Below are 14,677 nucleotides of genomic sequence, written 5' to 3' on the forward strand. Positions count from 1 at the left end.
ATAAAGGATGCCGATATCCACTCACTAACTTTTATATGGCTTTTGGAAAATAAATATTTATTATATGTGAATGGTAGGGTATCGATGAGATGAAATGCAAAGATGATATTATTTGTGATTAATAATATATAAATATTATTATTATATACTAATATATAATATAATATAAAGCACCAGAACGACCAGACATAGGAACAGTTTCTTCCCTCAGGCAATCCATCTCATGAACACTTGAACTCTTAACAATAAACATGAAACACACAACACTATCATACGTTTCATTTTTATTTTACACACATACTTATTACATTTTAAATTTGCACCTAACATACATGTACATACTGAATTGTCTATTTTGTATATTGTGTTTGTGCTATTTGGCACATTGTCCATTTTTGTATATTTGTACATTATTTATTTTATTTTTACTATCTGTGTCCTGTCCTGTTGCTGTCATTCTGTTACACTGTGGAGCTATTGTCACTAAAACAAATTCCTCGTATGTGCAAACATACCTGGCAATAAAGCTGATTCTGATTCTGATATCATTTTGTCATTTGTGTTGACAGTTTAGTCAAGTGGTCAAAAGCAAGAGAAGCGATGGCTTCGCCTTTTCTGAGACTCTCTGTGTTTATTCAGAAGTATCGGACACCACTGCTCCTTGTCGGCTGTGGAGGGGTATTTTCTGCCAACATTTTCTATCATGTTTTCCCAGAATATACATACAGAAAAGTGTACCAGGCCTGGCACAAAGGAGGACTAGCCAGCCTGTTGGAGAAGCTTGAGAACGTCTTTCAAGAGGTGCTCAAAGATTCTGGTGTCAGCTTCCCTAAAAACTTCAGTGCTTTTTCTGCCTTCGGCTTTCACCCGGTAGGGGCAGGTGTTCCATGGCTTCCCTCTGGAGTGCAGATCGGCATCCCAGCCAACTTCAACAGCACCACCGATGATCCATTGGGCATCACCAACCGCTCTATTCTCATCAATGGCAAATAGCTGGAGTGGAACAGCGATTCGGGTGCTGCTCTTAAAAACTCCCTGGTGTTCTCTCCGGAGGCACAACAGAAGTTTGCCGTAGCCCGAGAAGTGGCCCGACTGGGGGCTGGGGGTCCCGTGTTGCATGCTGCAGTGGCTCCAGCATGTCTGGCAGGGGCATGTATATATAGCGTAGCCCTCAAGCAGATCTCTGGTCTCCAGGCTGGGTCCATCTTCTTTAGGGCTGGTGTTAATGTGTTTTGCTGTGGGTTTAGGGGTTGTGTCTTATATCCTGGCTTCTGATGATCTGAGCCAGTGGTTGGACTACAACTCAGACCACCGTGCAGCATGTCTGTCAAGCGATTATGCAAAGGGTGGTTTAGAGTTCTATGAGAAAATCTTGACACGGAACAAGACCCTGCGCTCTCTAATGGGTACAAAGGGGGAAGAGATGAACGCCCCCAGTGGAAACTTGTTTCCTGGAGATCTGCTGCAACTCAGACACGCCCCTTACACATCTAGACAGGATAAGATTTTAAATCTTTTGAAAACTGAGAAAGTATAAACTGTCTAATTATATTTTAAAGCATATATGTGGCCCTGGACCACAAAACCAGTCATAAGGGTCGATTGTTTGAAATTGAGATTTATACACCATTGATGTATGGTTTGTTATGATAGGACAATATTTGAACGAGATACAACTATTTGAAAATCTGAGGGTGCAAAAAAAAAAAAAAAAAAGAAAAGAAAATCTAAATATTGAGAAAATCGCCTTTAAAGTTGTCCAAATGAAATTCGTATCAATGCATATTACTAATCAAAATTAAGTTTTGATATTCTTACGGTAGGAAATTTACAAAATATCTTCATGGAACATGATCTTTACTTAATATCATAATGATTTTTGGCATAAAAGAAAAATTAATAATTTTGAATTGTTTGTATTGTTGGATATTGCTACAAATATACCCCAGCTACTTATGACTGGTTTTGTGCTCCAGGGTCACATATGTGCTTAGTTTCTACCATGTGAAAATCATATTGCGATACTGCATTTGTATATGGACAGTGCTTTTGAAGTGGTACAACACACCACTAAATAACTTTTCTTCCCTTTCTCACAAATAAACAATTTAACTCAAGTCCATCATGTTCTAGTCTACATCTGTTAAAGTATCATGCTGTTGATTAGATTACATTATAATTAGTGAGAGACGTGAAATAATGATTTTAATCCAAACAGGGTTTTTCAGTTGTTTATGGTAGGATTTTTAAAGTATGTTTGCTGATGATACATAGTGTAAGACCGTCAGCCAAAGGATGGATGCCAAAAAGATGTTTGAGAGGCAATCTTGCTGAAGCACACGTTGGGTGTGGACATTTCCCAGTCCACATACTACATACTAGATCACTCATTCTGTAACGGCATTTCCAGTTGCTTTGGCTTCCTGCAGTATAAGTCCTCTCATATCTCTGTAAACACTTTTTTTCTCCAGCTAACTTCCAACCAAGTACCCCCCCCCCCCCCCCCCCCCCCATGCAGTTTAGTCTTTAAACTTTTGTCAGATTGTAAGATTAATGTTCTGTTTACTATTAAGTTTGACATATAATACATATTTCAAGAAGTCCTGGCTACTAACATATTTATCATTGGTTTATTGCACAGTACAGGGCCTAAACATAACATAGCATGTTAAGATAGTCAATGACATACAATAAATACAAATAAATAATTAAAGCTCAAATATATAGTACATTTTAAGGATATACTTTTAAGAAATCGAAACTCTTAGTGAAAAACAAGTCATTAGGAGCATCAGCACAATTATGCCACAAGATGTCACCATTGTCCTATCTATCTATCTATCTATCTATCTATCTATCTATCTATCTATCTATCTATCTATCTATCTATCTATCTATCTATCTATCTATCTATCTATCTATCTATCTATCTATCTATCTATCTATCTATCTATCTATCTATCTATCTATCTATCTATCTATCTATCTATCTATCCGTCTGCTTGTCTGTCTGTCTGGCAGTAAATATCCCGCCTCCCCAGGTTGTGACTCCACCCCCGGCCGCTGGTGGCGCTGCGGAGAGATGTCGCGCCATGTTACAATGTAACACACTCAGCACTGCTGCTGCTTCTGCGGCTCCTACAATGTAACAGCACCGTGATCGGAGACACAGCTTGAGAAGTGACCCATCCCGATGAGCCGACCTCCAGAGTGGGAAATGCGTTTTTATTCTGCTGCGAGATCCCTTCCGCCGCCCTAGTGGTCCCATTGAGTGGATTGTAAAGTGTCCTCGCTGACTGGCTTCACAGGATCGAGTTTGTGTGGATTATTGGAACCGGAGGCCCCGTTGAGTTGAATGTGTGTGCTGGGCTGGAGTGGGTCAGTATGAGGCTGCCGCTGCTGCTCTGAGCGGGCTCTCTGCTCCCCGCATTGGGTCTCTTACAAAATAATATTTACTTGTAAAACTGGACACCCCTGGAGCAGTTTATGACGGTAAGAATCGGATATGTCACTTTACTGTTGCTGGGGGGAGGTTTGTTTTAAAATGCTGTCTGCTTTCCTGGATACACCATCAACAAATTTCAAATTGTTTTCTATATTATATTGTTATGTTTTAGACAAGCAAATAACTACATACATACTACTACTTTTGTATTTTATTTGTAAATGTTGTACCAGAAGATTGAGCTGTTGAAGCAGTTTTTTCTGGCTGAAGCAGTAGCAGATTGGATTTAGTTGGAGCTTGTGGTGTATTTCACCAACACAATAGAGCTTTGATTAGAGATTTACATGATTATTTATTCCTTTTGAGAGGATTATCTTAATTTAACTTTACCTTAATTAATAGCCAAGCACTGATGATCCTGGTCATTGGTGAACACATTTGGTGATTTGTCAATCAGTCAAATGACGAGTTCTCTCTCTTTTATTTTATTTAGTTTATTTTTATTAGATTTATTTTATGTGTTGTATTGGCAGTGAGGTCATGGTTTTTGACAGGGTTTATTAAGGTGTTGACAAGACATGTGACTTAATCATTGCGACTCACATTGACAGGTGAAAACCAGTTGTTCAGAATTCCTCCTTCATGCTGGCATGTACATGGGCGGATGGATGTAGGTGTGTATGTGTGTCTATATATCTCTTTATAGAATAGAATTTTACATTTTACACACACAGAGAATTTGGAATCTCTAATATTTTCAGTTTTTATTCTCACCAAGGCTGCATTAATTTGATCAAAAATACAGTAAACGCTGTGAAGTGTATATATATAAAATTGTATATATAATATAATCTTTAATTTCTTTAATGTGATTTATTCTCTGATAAGTTTAATTTTCATCAACCATTTAGTCCTCCAGTCTTCAGTCATATGATCCTTCAGAAATCATTCTAATATTTTGTAGAAACCATGATCATTTTTTTTCCCCAGAATCCTTTGAAATTTCAAAAGAACTTAATTTGATCAATTTAATGCAACCTTGCTGAATAAAAGGAGAAAAAAAATCATACTGACCCGATGTGAAAAGGAGAGTAGGCATATGTGTGAATGGTAAACATCTGCTGGATGAAATCTTTTTAAATCTATTATTTTTCAGAGGTCTCCATCATTGTTTGGTTTTCAGCGAATCATGATCTTGGAGATCTGAGTTAGCAGTCTAGTGCCTGTGGGCTGAGTGGATTTTATGCAGGAGCAGTGTGGATGATTTTAGGGTGTCAGCTGTTAGGGGCGTGAGGGCTGCAGCAAGGGCCCTGGCTGGCATTTCTGTGCACCTGAGCCAAGGCCATGTAGAGCTGAATCGGGGGGCTTTGAAGAGGGGGTAACAGGAGGCAGGTGTTCGGACAGTTGGACCTGGCAGCACCTGCCCATCTCCGTATGGGAAACCACATTGCCTGACTGAGCACATTGCAGTGTTAGTTCTGACCTCCTGAGTACAACCCATGGCCAAGTTAATCACCTAATTATGAGGATCTTTCATGGGATCTTAGCACCATATACTCTGTCAGACTAAGATATAATTTAGTTTTAAGATGTAGGGTCTTTTCCACAGTTTTTCTATTGTAACGATTGCTGACTTCCACCTGGGAGTAGCCTGTGTGGCATTTAAAGTTATAGATAATAATAATAATATTATTAAATAAAGTGTATTTTCATGAATGAATGTTCGTCAGTGAACTATTTTGCATGAAATGGCAGAATTGTTCAGTTCACTGGTAGTGGCCTCGACTCGCCAGTTCTCATTGATAACAAATGACGGTCACGTAATCGCTGTAAAACCTCTTTATACAAGCTGTAGAATTGAAGAAAAAGTGTTTTTGCTTTTAAAATTTGGTATTTTGAACAATTTGATTGATTAGATTATGGTAAATGTAAACCTTACACCCAGCGTGTGTGGATGGACCATTTAAAAGTTGATTGGTAAGATTGTTATAATGCTTATTGTGAAGTATTATTACAGTTTCAAATAAATAATTTATTCCTGTGTTCCAATTCCAAATTTCAGTGTCACATGATCCTTTAGAAATCAATCTAATTTGCTGATTTGATGCTCAAGAAACATTTCTTATCAATGTTTTTAATACTTTCATAAAAATCTTTTTTTTTTCAGGATTCTTTGATAAATAGCATTTATTTGTAAAAGTTAAAGTCTTTACTGTGGCTTTTGATCAGATTAATGCATCCTTGCTTAATGAAGTATTAGTTTCTTTAACAACAACAACAAAAAAATCATACTGACCACAAACTTTGAAACGTTAGTGTACTTTCCTAGAAGACACAAGTTCGATCAGCTGAGCTGTGAGATAACAGGCTTCTTTTCACTACCAACTGAGAATTTCAGTGTCTGACCCTCTTGATAACATCTGAAGCGTTGTTGTTTCCGATTTATCTAATAATCTCCTTGTTGAAAGGATTATCTGGTTTGGTATTCGAAGTACAAATCTTAAGAGATATTATCAAGAGCTTTGAAAGTACCAATGTTTAGAGCACCTCCATACTAGTGGTAAAATTGATATAAGCTATGGATTATAATATAACTGCATTTGTTACTGCATCCAGTAACATGCATCCAGCATGTTTAACTGGATATTCAGGAATTATGATTAGTTCATCTAGGACCTGCACCTTTTAATACCAGGTCAAATATATTCAACCATATTCAGCCATCTCAGATCTGAGTCATGAAGAGATGAGCATGCAGGAAATAGGGGCTCGTTTTGATAGGTTTTCTGCTTGTTTTTTTTTTTCAATAAAAACTTCCTGTCTGAGAAGGTAAGAGATGGCTGACTGGCCTCGGTATTGTGAATAGAGGCTGTTCTGTCAGCATTGTTGGGGTGACTGCTCATGTGGCACTGCAAAACAGATCACCAGCCATGCATCCCAATGCGTTTCAGCAGATATGACAGAAGCAAACCACAGCTGTGTGTACAGTCCATCTGTCGCAGACTCAAAGGTGTTTTACAAGCGTACCGGTGCATTTAGTTATTAATGTTGTGTTGTTTTTGTGAGGGAGGATTCATTCAACAATTTTCATTTTTCTTCCAATTTCCATTTCAGATGTCCGAACAAAATAGCATATTCTTTCAAATCTACATCTTAGATTTAGTTAATTATAAAGCTCAGTGTCACTTCCTTCTGTTGTCACCAAACACGCGCTCGGCCCTGAGGAAATGAGTGTCACATTTTTGTGGCAAGCGCTCCAAGATTATAGGGAATAGCTATCATGAGCTTCCTTTTTACTTGAAGATTTATATCACTCTGTGGACAGGGAATAAAATCTTTTAATTTGACACTTACAGTACCGTTTAAAGATTTGAGGTATGTACATTTTTTTTATTTTTAGGAAATTAGTATTCAGGAAGGATGCATTAAATTAAACAAAAGTGACAGTAAAGGCATTTATGATGTTACAAAAAATATAGCTTAACCTATTAAAGAATGTTGAATATGTAGCACAGTTTTCACAAAAATATATTAAGCAGTACAACTGTTTTTAACATTGATAATAGCGCTAGGTAACACGTTAATTATAATTTTTACTGTTAAATTGCAATAAATCCATCAAGTTTTATTCTAGAAATATAATTGTAATTTAAAGTTAAGGTTAGTGTTATAACTTTAATATTATAAAAAAAACTTAATTGAGTGTAATTTAAGTGTTTGTATACAAATAAGCAAATTTGAACCTTATTAATATTAATGTAGTACCAACTGACTTTCATGCCTATTTTACAGATTTAGTTGAAAGATTTTTTTCATACTGCATATATGCGTGTGTATATGTGTATATATATAATTGAAATTGGAATCGAATCGAACCGCAAGCTTGTGAAGCATAAACAAATCAAATTGTAACATTTGTGTCAAGACCCACCCATAAATTATAAGAATAAGAAATGTTTCTTGAGCACCAAATCATCATATTATGATGAATGATTTCTGAAGGATCATGTGACACTGAAGACTGGAATAATAGCTGCTGAAAATTCAGCTTTGTCATCACAGGAATAAATTACATTTTAAAACTTTTGAAAAAGTTAGTTATTTTAAATTGTAATAATATTTTACAGTAGGCTGTTACTGTTTTGCTGTATTTTTGGTCATATAAATGCAACCTTGGTCGACATAAGAAACTTTTGTTCAAAGATCTTACCAACCCTAAACTTATGAAAGGTACACTCTTAAAAATAAAGGTGCTTCACGATGCCATAGAATAACCTTTTTGTCTAAATGGTTCCATAAAGAACCTTTAACATCTGAAGAACCTTTCTGTTTCACAAAAGGTTCTTGGTGGCGAAAGAAGGTTCTTCAGATTATAAAAACTTAAGCAAGAGATGGTTCTTTAAAAAACCTTTGACTGAATGGTTCTTTGTGGAACCAAAAATGGTTCTTCTATGGCATCTCTGTGAAGAACCTTTTATGCAACCTTTTTATTTTTAAGAGTGTAGTGTAGTTCAGGTGTACAATAAAGCACAAAACTGTATTGTGAAAGATAAAACTGATAAAGGATAAAAGACTAAATTGAATTAGAAGTATTAGTGTGGTTATAATGTCCCTTCTGCACCAGAAGCTTTGATTGAGATGGATTTATGTTAAAACCTGTGGAGATTCCCTATTGCATTTCAGTGGCTTCTCTTGTCTGTAAACTCAGACAGACAAAAATAGACAACCTCCTTTTTTCCCTCCATTTTAATGTATGGCTCGTGACAAATCTCAAAGAGACAATGAGATGTTTTAAGCATTAATGAGTAAAGTTCTCGTGTTTTGATGGAAAGAGGAAAAATTCCACTGCACATGAGTGTGTCTGTTATGTGTACATCTCTAGCCCTTCGATTGTACAGCCTGATTTTCACAAGACATCCACAGTATGCTTTGGAAGTGGGCACATAACTATTACTATGTAATATTTGATGTTTTTTGCTGCATTTATCGTTGTTATTGGTATTCAATGGCTTTCTTTTGCTCAAAATCATGTCATGCAACACATCAAAAAGATAATTTAAAAAGATTTTTAATTATAATATAGATAGATTTTTGGCCCCACTGTATTTGGAATGACTGAGTGGAAAGGTAATATGTTAAAAGTCAGTTAAGAGTTTATTTCTTCTCTCATATGGTATGTTTGATGTAGTGTTTTACAAATCTGGAGAGAGTGGAAACTAATTTTAATTACAGAGCTGTGAACGGAAATCATGAAATTGCGTTTTGGGGTTTCACTGCTTGTAGTTAATTTGAATGTATAGGAAACTGGTTTCAGATGCTACTACCAGACACTCTGATTCTTTCTCATCGCAGTGTGACAGCGGTGACATGTTGCCGTGTTTAGCAGAACTGCTTTTCTTTAGCCACTGAATTGGTTTGTTTCTTTCTTTCTACACAGGAAAACCCCTTTGTAGTCGAAGGCATACAATTCTTAAGAAACAGCTGTGCAGTTCATAGTAAACCTGTTTTGATGTTCACTGCTTAAAATTTCTAAAATTTCCAATGTTGCTGCATTGGGATACACAAACAAACAGAGCCCTCAGTGTTTACGCTTTGGCGAGGAAATCAACCTACTAATGGCTTTACTTGTAGCGGTCTCTGCATATTAAAGTTGGATATGAAAAAAAGTATTTTAACATTGACAAAGATGCACATTTCACCTTTAATCTTTATTGGACAGGCACTGCATACTTGGCCGCATCAGCTGAGATTAGATTCTGTTCATGAGGCTTGAATGAAAATGGGCTAAAAAGTACCATGGCTTTTTGGAAAAATTACCGTTTTATTGCTGTGATATTCTTGTAAACCATGCAAATACAATGGAAAATTTTGAAGCATTCTCAGTAGATGCACCACAATAAACACTTTATTTATAGGGATAGTTCACCCAAAAATGAAAGTGATGAATATTCAGTATCGGTATCGCTCCGATACTGGCATTTTCAGCCGGATCAGGGTATCGGTCAGACGAGACCGATCCAAATCCGATATTGTGCGTTATTGTTTAGCCCCACAAAAGCCACAAACACATTATAAAACACTATAAAGTTTTCGTGCACTACATTTCAAGTGTTCTGAAGCCATTCCACAGTTTAATGTGAGGTACAGATGAATATTTAAGTCAAGTTCACGTAAACTCTTCTCTCCGCTGCGGCTGTGTGTCATCCTCCATTCAGCATGTCGCGTTCGGTTACCCTTCAAGACGATGAAACGCTCTGCAAGATTATTAAATGTTCCTAATATTGTACTTGATCTGTAAATAAAGATACAATGACTTTATCTTGCAGGACTTTATCTTCTGCTGTTTCCAAAATCATGTTGGTGTCTATTAGATCACAAAACTGGACTAGAGAGCACTATGTTCTTAACGAGCATAGTAAAAACGGAAATTTAAAACTGTTAAAAGAAAAGATTCAATAAACTCTCACACAGATTTAATACACTGCACATTAATATCTCTTCACTTTGTGCTTTGAACCTTTTTATGCGGACTTGCGCTGTGACTCCGTGTTGCTTGCATGGGATGCACATAAGCACTTTGTGCCGCTCTGTATTTGAAGCCTTTCATATCATAATACTTTTGCACTATGAAAGATTATGACTAGCCTTTCTTGTTCGTCTTATCTAGCATTTGTTTCTGCCTCATTACAGTATATATAGCTATATAAAAATATATTACTTGTTTTTCATGAATGTATTTTACAACAATACAAGAGCAATGTATATCATTTTACATTATCATTTTAGATTTAGGCCTAGTCCTACACTTATTCACTTTTATTTGTATCCCACTAAATGTTTTTTTCCCCCACTAATTTTATATTTTATAAAATTGTGCACTCATGATTTTTCTAGAGTAACTTTTGCTACTGAATTATCCACTAACCTAGTTTATATTAGTATTTTTATCATATATTATAATTATATATGCATTCATTTGTTGTTTTTCTTTACAATAAAGTTGTCTATATTTAGTAGATTGTGTGTAACACAAAAAAAGTCATGATCAGGTTAACGCACATTGAGGTATAAAATTTCAACACTGATTAAAAAAAAAACTACCAGGGATCGGATCGATATCGGTATCAGCAGATACTCTGGATCGGGATCGGTTCTGAAAAATTGGTATTGAGCCACCCCTATTTGGAACAGCATGAGGGTGAATAATTAATGACAGAAATTGTTTTTTGGGTGAATGATCCCTTTAAGCCATTAGTTGTTTATTATAGTCAACCGATAAATCGCTGAAAGCTTTTAAATGGTGATATTTTTAAATCAATAAAACCCATATTAGTGGCCTGATAGACCATTGTACCATGGTACTGTACTTTTTTCATTAGGGTGAAATAGGGTGAAATACCCTCACCAGACTAGAAACTGATGAACTGAAATAGTGGTGATGTGGTTATACATCGGTAATAGCTGAATTTTTCACTGTTGTCCTGACATTTACAAAGTAGTTCTTATTGTAGCATATAAACTAAAAGTCTTAATACCTAAAGTGCTTTGCCTTAAAATTCCCTACTGTCCAAGCTGTTTTTCGTTTCCCCCATCCAAATTCAAACTGTTTTTGAAGCAGAGCGGTTGGAAAAATCACTCTTTTCCTTTTTACTTCCTCCAGTCATTGCATTTCTGGTTGCCGTGCCAAATGTAGCCAGAGGCTGCAAAAATGTCAAGCTCTTTCAGAGATTGGCTGGATCGTGCTTCTAAGATCTGGTTACACACTTCTGTGGACCTAGTTTGAAAGTGTGTATACTCACCTGAGTCGGGAGGTACGCCCACTTCCCCTCCCCGCATGCCAGAAAACACACTCACAGCACATTGCGCTGTTTATGCGGGCCGCCATTGGCCGCTTGCTGTAGAGGAAAGGTCTGTGTTTGTTCTCCCAAAATGGGATTTAAACAAACTGCAAGCTAACATGCGAAGCAAATTTACCAAAATGCTTTATTCTTTATTAGTATATACAGACTGTTCCAAGCTTGCAGTATTTTCCTACTTTGTCTTTTTGCAGTTCTGTGTTATATGTCTGCAGTATTATGCTGCATTGTTGCAAATGTTTTTTTGGAGAGAGTAGGCCTATTTGCGTTTGTTTTGCAATGTTCAGCAGTGTTACTGTAACCTTAAACCTCTCTATCTTTAGACCGAGGGATTCCTTTTGCTAGCAGCAATTCTGAATGATGTCTGTGCATAATTGTGGTCATCCTCCTGCTGTTTCAGTTCTGGTCAGAGGTTGACTTGTTGACTGATCTAGATGTGCTGGTCCCATTTTAACACTTTCTAATATAAAAGTAACAATTTCTGCATCCACATACTCAAGGCACTATAATTCAGCCACTTTACAAGGGCCTTTAGATGTTTGAAGGGCTTCTAGGTGGGTTCATATTGTGAGAACGCTACTATTAGAGAGCGGACCACTCCTTATGTTGTACTATTTTTCCATTGAAACAAGGGAGTATAATGTACTTTGTAGAAATGTAATGTAACTTTCATATTTGAAAACATCAAGACCATGTATTGAGTATTTTTTGGAAATTCATGGAACCAGGGAACTTTAACATATGACTGCCCACATTTACACCAGAATTACTAATCATAAGTAGATGAAGTGCTAAAGGGTAACTGCTTGTTGAATAATAATGCAGCAAGTTGCTTGGCAACTATAATCAGCCTATATTTAAACTAACATATTATATTGACAGAAGTGTTTATTTGTTTACAGTATTTGCAAAAGGCAGTTTAATGTTTTATCCTGGTTTGTTTTAAAATAAAATAACAATAATTATAAAGTTGTTTTAAAAACTACAATTAATTTAGCTTGAACTGCTTAATGTTTAGACATTTTGAAACTTTGAAGAGCTTTCATTATTTGGTGTGTTTTTGTAACATTTCATTATTTGAAATGGTAACATTTTATTATTTGGTAAGCTTTCATATTTTTGGTAACTTTACAGTAAGGTCCTGTTAATTTAGTTAGTTTACATTCGTGCAATGAGAAATACAGTACAGTGTTAACATTAATAACAATACAACTGTTCATTTTAAGTTCACATTAGTTTGGGGCCATTAAATAATATGGTAGCACATTGCAGTAAAGATCCCATTAGATAATCTATTATCTAACATTAACTAACAATTATTGATCTTTGTTAATGTTAGTTAACAAAATTTCAACTGTTCATTGATCAGTTGGAGGTCTATTAAATGACATTAACAGATGCAGCTTTTGCTTTTAATGTATTAGTAGTACATTTCAAAAGTAACTAACTAAGATTTATAAATGATTTATCATTGTCAGTTCATGTTAACTAATGAAGTTGCTCCCACTTTATATTAAGTGGCCTTAACGACTATGTACTTACACCAAAAAATAAGTACAATGTAATTACTGTGTTCATCTTGCGAAACACTTTTTCTGCTATTGAGGTGGATATGGGTAAGGTTAGGGACAGATTTAGTGTTATGGGCAGATTAAGGTGTAAGGGATAGGTCAACAGTGTAATTATAAATGTAATTACAGAAATTAATTACAGATATAATTGCATGCATGTATCTTTTAAATGCAAGTACAATGTAAAAATATGTTTGTACACCAAGTGCATTGTACTAAATTATTAATTTAAATGTAAGTACATAGTCGTTAAGGCCACTTAATATAAAGTGGAACCGAATATTTTGAAATTTTACATTAAGATTAATAAATGGATTAAATTGATTTTTCATTGTTAGTTCATGCTAATGTTAAAATCTTAAACTGGGACTACATATTTATCACTATTCTTTTGCTGCTTTCTAAACACTGTTGTTTTGTTAACACTGTCTTCTAAAGCAATCACTCAAAACTGTACGCTAAAGTGATTTTCCCATAGACTTCTTGCTCTATTTAACATGGTTTTTGCAATGACATTATTATGGTGAACTAATCCAGTTTGTTCCTCTTTGATGAGTCACAACTTCATCTGTAGAGATGCTGCAGGCTAATGGTCAGAGTAACATGTGAGTCTCCTGAGTCATCTGTAGCTTAAGCAAGATGAATGGAAGGAGATGCGATGAGGGTATTTCCAACATGCAATAGATCCCCACAAGGCTCAAGTTGACCGGGTAGTGCACACAGCGTCTATCGATCTAGGCTGGGGACGTAGAATGAATACAGAACATTTCGTTTGAGCTAGCTGCCTTCTCAGCTGTAGTCTCCATTACTAAAGTGCTGGAGCCTCTTCTACCATCTCCAGCCCAGGGGAGGCATTCTTCTCTCTAATGAAGTGAGGAAGATTTGTTTACAAGATATTGATTGCAATGGTTTTCATCCTTTTATTCAAGTAGCTCTGTGTTGCTGGTGAGTGGTTGTATCTCGGCGGAGAGGCCAGATACAGGAGCAGAAACATGCAGGGTCTATGTGTCCAGAAACTCACAGCGTGATTAGAGCGGACAAGCTCTTAGCAGTTAAACCGGCTACTGTAAGCAGTGCAGAATTGACTGGAATGTGCAGCTTTAATCGAAAAAGTGTTTCTCTTTCAATGTCGAGTCTTGGCTCAGGGGAATCAAGGAGCTTGTTAGTATAGCCTTTTGCCACATCTTGCTATTTTATGCCTGAGAACACACACAAACGTTCTAGTGTAAGCTGCTAATATGTGAATGTGACAGTATTTCACTTGGTTTTGATAATTTGCATTTTCTGTTTCATACCCACTATTATCATCCTCCAATAAAAATGATATTCAAATGTGAAATGTTATTTTTTTATGTTAAATACTTGTTCTGTCTCAGTTTAATGTGCAGAGACTGCAATAACTAAGCCATTTTGTACATTGATTTCCAGAAGATTTGTAAATACGTACTGTGATTGTATGGCACTTTTATAACATTGCATTGGTCCGACATGTCAACATTCTTGCTCAGTATGTGTGTTAATGTTATTAGAGATTTATTTAGATAAATAGTCATTAATAATGTGAAATTAATGTATCGTAATATGAAGTAAACTCACTTTGAGATGTCTCTATGATTGCTTCTCTGATAGTAGCATGAGTTATGAATATTTTAAGTTGCTTTACTGGCTCCTCTTGGAATCAACGTTTGCATGAAATGCAACACTCTCTTGTTTAAGTCTAAAGACTTAATTTATTTGATCAACAGTACAGTAAAACATATTACGATTTTATTTTATTTTAATGTACGCGATTAATTGCACAACCC

General features: G+C 35.9%; 2 protein-coding genes across 3 annotated transcripts in view; both read left to right on the top strand.

Annotated features, from left to right (window-relative positions):
- Positions 1-600: 600 nt before the first annotated feature.
- tmem177 (transmembrane protein 177) lies at positions 601-1,537 on the top strand (the record flags this gene model as incomplete). Its single annotated transcript, XM_079426420.1, is given in 3 exon segments — positions 601-990; positions 994-1,230; positions 1,232-1,537. Coding segments are annotated over 3 exon segments (933 nt in total).
- Positions 1,538-3,076: 1,539 nt separating this feature from the next.
- The window catches only part of LOC306876508 (tyrosine-protein phosphatase non-receptor type 4-like), a 69,413-nt gene continuing 57,812 nt past the window's right edge, over positions 3,077-14,677 (top strand). Inside the window, exons 1-2 of one of the 2 annotated variants that reach the window (XM_079427744.1) lie at positions 3,377-3,492; positions 4,057-4,119. In XM_079427744.1, coding sequence (XP_079283870.1) covers positions 4,110-4,119 — 10 coding nt within the window. In that variant the 5' untranslated portion in view covers positions 3,377-3,492; positions 4,057-4,109. Of the gene's footprint in view, positions 3,493-4,056; positions 4,120-14,677 lie in introns of both variants that reach the window. The other variant, XM_079427745.1, reaches the window with a different exon arrangement.

This window comes from Barbus barbus (assembly GCF_936440315.1).
Source record: "Barbus barbus genome assembly, chromosome: 10".
Lineage (NCBI taxonomy): Eukaryota > Metazoa > Chordata > Actinopteri > Cypriniformes > Cyprinidae > Barbus > Barbus barbus.